Below are 6,000 nucleotides of genomic sequence, written 5' to 3' on the forward strand. Positions count from 1 at the left end.
GACCATTTTTTACATCTTGTGCTTTTCTGCAGGTATCTGGTGAAGTTTTTAGCCAAACTGGCTCAGGACAGCGAGACAAACAAAATGACTCCGAGCAACATCGCCATCGTCCTGGGACCCAACCTGCTCTGGGCCAAGACTGAGGGGTGAGAGGGGATTCAGAGAGTGGGGACGCTCATACTGATGTAGAAAAATACATGTTAGTCGTGTTTAAAACAAGAGAGTAACAAAGTCTTGAGAGATCTGATCCTCATCCAGGGTGGTGAAGTGAATTTCCACATATGACAGTCTGTTATTTGAGCTTATTTCAGTCTGCCCGTCATTAAGTTGGGAAGCATCTAATTTCTGCTCATCTATATATGCACGCCCAGGAGTCTGGCAGAGATGGCTGCTGCTACCTCTGTGCACGTAGTGGCCATTGTGGAGCCTATCATCCAGCACGCTGACTGGTTCTTTCCTGAGGGTAGGTTTTCTGCTGTTTTCTCTCTCTCTGCAGTCAATAGACCAACCAGAAATGGGCGACTCATGGGGAAGGCAAATTATATTAACTGTCTAATAAGATAAGAAAATCAGTCGTGATCAAGCTTCCAATGCTCGAGATAAAAATACCTGCTGTCTTCATCCAGGTTCAAACCGTAGTTTGTGCTTTAGACGTCGATTTGAAGGTTACAACAGAAAACATGTCATATAATAGAACCAAAAGTAGTCTTTTACCAGATATTTTCCATAAACCTAATTCATTGGGGGGGGAAAAGGTGATTCCAAGCATTGTGTCAAAGTGAACAATGGGCTCTAATCTTTCATTTTTTTTGTTTGCTCTCAAATGGATAATTGCCTTGCAGCTTCATCTCTAATTTGTTTACGTTTAGAGTTGGATATTAGAAGTAGAGATAAAAACGGACTCATTATTCTAATTTCCATTTCTCTGTTTTGTGTTTGCGGTTGGACTGCACCATTAGCCATTGTACCATTGTACATCACTTTACTAACATTGCCTTAACCCTTATTTGTATTTATTTATTCATGTATTAGCCCACACGCTGCATCTAATGGCCCTTTGTGTCATTACATACACAAACCCTCTTCAGCTGCAGAAGGGAGGGCGGGAGGCACACTTGCACTTTAAGGCTGCTATTCTATGTTTAATCTGAACAACAACAATAACAATACGCCGGCCTTCAGCTCCAGTCTGAGTAATGTTCACATACGTCTGTAAACCCTCCCAAAATAGGGTGGCTGATTAATTATCGTACAGTCCGTTGAGCTACATGGGCCGCACAATGTGACTGCACGACTCAGTTCATGGCTGGTAGCTGCTACCCCTGTGCCCTAATGGTACAGTCCAACCACCAGCACAAAACACAAAAATGAAATTAGAATATTGAGTCATTTTTAAATTTCTCTTAAAAAATCTAATTCAGAAGCAGCAACACAAACAATTAAAAACTGAGAAAATCATTCATTTGTGAAGTTACTGGGGGGGAAGAAAAAAGGGTAACAACATTTTTAATTTTATTCATTTTGATACTAATTGAACAAAGAAGTGCAAAGCGCTAAACAGACCAAATTTCTGTACCCTTAATGTGTTCCTAAATATTGGAAACATCATGCAGTTATCACAGATGGTCAGGGAGGCTAGTCAAAGCCACTTCCTGTCAGTCTCCCTTCAGTCCCCGTGTCTGAGGCAGAGATGATGATAGATGGCCGACAGGGTTGCTGCCATAATTAACTCTGTTGCACACACACAGTGAGGGATGATGGGACAGTGAGAGCTGTCACCTCACAATAATAAGGAGCTTGGTTAATTGCCGTCTGCTTCTGTAGGAAACTCCTTTCACTGTCTCTAGACGGACGCTTTCAGGCAGATTTGCGACTCTTAATTGCCCAGTGAGTCGCGTCGTAACGTTTCTTCTGTGACGCGCTGGCGACATGTGGAGGCACCTTAATGCCGTGTGTATTAACTTGGTAATAGACCAGGATCTCCTCGTGAGAATAAAGACATGAAAAAATTAATTGATTCATTATCATCAGGGACAAAGGTATAGTAAAGCTCAGTATGGATATCTGCCATGACTGACTTAACTTCCTGCCTTGTTTTTTGATGTTATTCTTGGCAGTTTGAGTTGGCAGTCTGTCTGTCAACATCTGCCTCCTCTTACCTATAAAACCTCAGAGTTGTTTCCTTTGTTTGGTTTGCATTATGAACGGTGTAACAAGCCACATTTTGACCCACATGATCTTGGTTAGTCAAGTTCACCGCAGCATCACAGATCTCAGTTCAAGTCTTACGATGAGTCCTTGTATCCTGCTAAAGCATCTTGAAGTAAAGCTGCAAGACAACACTCAGTTGATTAAATTTACTGTATTTCAAAGTGGGGTAATTTAACAGACTATAATTTGGTTTGTGCGCATTCCCAATATGTTGTTTAATTAAAAAAAGGAGGCAATATAACCTCCTTCTCCCCAAGTTTTCTGTAAGATTTCCCAGACCCAGACACAGTTCCTTAAGTTAACTAGATAGTAAGTTCTGGTAAGAGTTACTCTTTCTTCTTACAGATGTGGACTTTAACGTGTCCGGCGTGTTTGTGATGCCCACACCTGCATCCAACCACAACAACCATCTAGATTATGACTCTGGCACCATTGAGAGGAAGAGGCCTGGCAGCATGGTGGGACCGGAGAACGACACGACGCGCAAAGACAAGTAATCAACTTGGTGGCTTCTCTGAAACCTCTTTCGTTTCCTAGGTGTTTCTAGCCTCCAGCCTTCACTGCTAACTCTAATTAATTGCTTTTGAAGTAATTTTGCTTTAATCCAGTTGCTTTTTCTGGTCCTTTTGCTTCTATTAAATTTTGGCCTAAATAATCTTTGTGATATGATCCACTGTTTTTATATACTTACTTCTCTGTGGTTGCTCTAGGGTTTGGTGAATCTGGTCTAATCAGTGACTTCCTGATCAAAGCTGCGGTGTTTTCTGTTTGTTTTTTTCCTTCCGTTACTGTCTCCCTGCTGTCCCTGTGTAGCACCCCTAACAAGCACTCGGACCACACCCTCCGTAGAGGCAGTAACACCTTAGGTAGAAAGCAGCACACTTCACCTGCCTTCCAGCCTCCTTTACCCCCTGTGGAGGCTCAGGGGCAGGGACATGGGGCCGGGCAGGTCCCCCAGCCCTCTGCTGAGCCCCAGCCCCAGACACAAGCTCCACCAGGGGGTTCAGGGTTTGACACTTCCCAGCATAGCTTGGCGCAGAATCTGGCTGCTCTGGCAGCTGCTCAGCAGCTTCTAGCCCAGCACACAGAGGAGCTCAGGTAAGAGCTGCTTCCAGGCATCTCTGCTGCTGGTGGGGAATGACACAGCATGCCTTCCAGACACACATGCATGCGTTTATGGTTTCACATTTAGTACTGTGGGAAAATATTAGTGCCTTCTCTGTAAACAGTTGTCAGTCTGATTAATTTCATGAAGTACTGTGGATTATTAATGCATGACTCACAGGCATCACACAGACACCAGGCCTTCTCCGGTCACTTTGGTTCGGCTTATTGTTTCTCTTACAAAACCACAAGTTTTCTTACGCCACCACCAGTTGCAGCTATGCAGACTTTTCTGAAGCCAGCCCACAGAAACAGCACAACAATGGCCTCTGTCATTCTGCTAACAGTCACTCTGAAGGCCTCTCGACTTCCCATCCCTCTGCTTTCCTCCCAAAAATCACTAGAATCAGCAGGAACTTCGCACTAACTGGCTCAAACTGCTTTGAAAGGCCTGGACATTGGTGCCTGTTATGCAAAGACTGAAGGGTGTCTTTGATTTAGTCGGTGAAAGGACAACATTCATTTTCAGACAGATAACACTATTCAGTTCAGCATTCTTTCTGTCCTACAGACTCTGTTTGGAAGGTAAATTTAGATGAGACTCAAATCATATTTGTGAGGTTTATATTTACAGAACATGCATTGTATAGCAGTTTCATAGAATGCTGTATGTACTGTAATAGCTCGAACCTTCATTAAAAACATTCAGTGGTGCATGCTGTACTCTATGTGTAAGCAGTACCCAGATTTTCAGTCAATTTTGAATGTTTGAAAGCCTTTACATTTACATACACATAACGAAATTGACTTCCAACTGCAGTTTCGTTATGTGTATGTAACGTATACATAGCAACAATAAAAAGGATTCTGATTCTTTGTTTTTTTCATCTCTTCTAAAGCAACCCAAAGCTACGTGACTCTACACCCGCTCAGACCCCTGTGCTGCAGAGGAATGGCTCTGGAGGAGGCGGCCAGACTGCAGGGCAGCTGGGCACCGGATCCCCCGGGGCTGGATCCATGGGGCCGAGCCCACATATGATGCGCAGAGGTAAGAGTTGGTACTTTGATCTGTCGCAAACAGACACGACCAGATTTTCAGCCACTCTTGACGAATTAAGTCAAGGGACTGGTGCAGCTGGGAAGTATCTGCAAAATAAAACATTTTTATACACTGAGGATCTCATGATGTGAAGACGACCTAATTGCTCTGATTTTACATCTCTGCACTGTCTTCATTTAAATCTGACAATCGATTTCTTCTTCTTTTTGATCACTCACAAAGCTAGGCTAGTGTTTATCACATGCCTACATTTAAGAGCTCATAAATCTATGTGACATAAGCAATAGCACTGTTTTGGAATTACACACTGGAGTCACTTCATTGATTCACATGTTTTCCATTATTACTATTATTGACAATAGTAATATTATTATTATATTATAGAATTGGCTGATGGGAACATCATACCACAGTTCAGGGCGTTGAATGTTCTTGCTCAGACGCCTCAGCACATTTCAGTAGAACTTCCAGTCTGACCTTGGAGAATGTTGAACTTTTCACCTGACTGCAGTTCATCCACTATGATAACTTGTTTGTTCTCTTGGTGGTAGCTGCAGAACCACCTCTAATAACCAGTTCACACTTGTTGCATATGCGTGACCATGAGGTGCGCCATGATTGTAAAATTTCAATTGCTTCATGTTTGCTGTTCCACTATATATTTTTTCTTCACCATCAACTTTCAGGTACCAAGAAGCAGGCTCCTGCTCCTCCCAAACCAACAAACCCTCCTCCCAGTCAACCCTGCAATTCAGTGAACCAAACCTCCTCCTCTGGCTCCTCCCAGTCTCTCAGCCCCTCTCCCAGACCCCTCTCCAGCCACTCGCCCACTTCGCCCACCTCTCCCGCCTCACAACCGTGTGCCACGCCCAGGCGCCACTCCAGCAACCAGCCCCCAATCCAGGCGCCCAGCCATCCGCCCCCAGAGCCTCCGACACAGGCCAGCCCTCCGGTGCAGCCTGCATCGCTCGGCCACTCCACCGGGGACCAGCAGGGCACGGACCCCTCACCTCCAGGCACCCCGACCCCTCCAGACACGCCCCCACCCTCCTCTACCAGCCAGGATGCAGCCGCTCTTCCGTCCCCGTCTCCCTACCAGTCCGGCTCCCTTCCCCGACCGCGGCCGGTCCCAAAGCCTCGCAACAGACCCAACATCCCACCGCCACCGCAGCCCAGCACACTGACCAGTGAGACCAACGGGATCTGCGCCACTGCGTACAAGATGATGGGTGAGTGTCGTTTCTCAATCAGTGCATGTATAATACTGTATTTATTAACTGCTGATTACTAATGTGCTCTTTTTCTAACAGTCTTGCATTGTAATACCTCCACAGGTTAAAGAGGCACTTGTGAGAGGTTTGTTGAGAATTAACACCTGTACTAGTAGCACCTGCACTTTTTGTTTGCCTCTAGGAATCTAAATCATCATCAGATCCATTTTTTGTTCTGCCTGCTGCCTCCATCAGATTGTTTTTAGCCCTGATGCACGACTGTCACCCTGTGTATCATGGACTTCTAGTATCATACCCATTTCTGATGTTAAATACTCAAAATATACAAGTCTGACAGAAAATGAGCATCACGGATGACATTCAGTGCACTCAGTGCTACCAGCAGGCGATGTC

General features: G+C 44.8%; 1 protein-coding gene across 4 annotated transcripts in view; it reads left to right on the forward strand.

Annotated features, from left to right (window-relative positions):
- The window catches only part of arhgap17a (Rho GTPase activating protein 17a), a 29,640-nt gene extending 23,909 nt beyond the window's left edge, over positions 1-5,731 (forward strand). For 2 of the 4 annotated variants that reach the window (XM_008303158.1, XM_008303159.1), the window contains 7 exons: positions 33-146; positions 372-463; positions 2,557-2,704; positions 3,025-3,309; positions 4,215-4,363; positions 5,062-5,604; positions 5,710-5,731. In XM_008303158.1, the coding sequence (XP_008301380.1) occupies positions 33-146; positions 372-463; positions 2,557-2,704; positions 3,025-3,309; positions 4,215-4,363; positions 5,062-5,604; positions 5,710-5,714 (1,336 nt within the window). In that variant the 3' untranslated portion in view covers positions 5,715-5,731. The remainder of the gene's footprint in view (positions 1-32; positions 147-371; positions 464-2,556; positions 2,705-3,024; positions 3,310-4,214; positions 4,364-5,061; positions 5,605-5,709) is intronic. The other 2 variants (XM_008303160.1, XM_008303161.1) reach the window with 1 other exon arrangement.
- Positions 5,732-6,000: the final 269 nt, after the last annotated feature.

Source organism: Stegastes partitus, unplaced genomic scaffold (assembly GCF_000690725.1).
Source record: "Stegastes partitus isolate 25-593 unplaced genomic scaffold, Stegastes_partitus-1.0.2 Scaffold1947, whole genome shotgun sequence".
Lineage (NCBI taxonomy): Eukaryota > Metazoa > Chordata > Actinopteri > Pomacentridae > Stegastes > Stegastes partitus.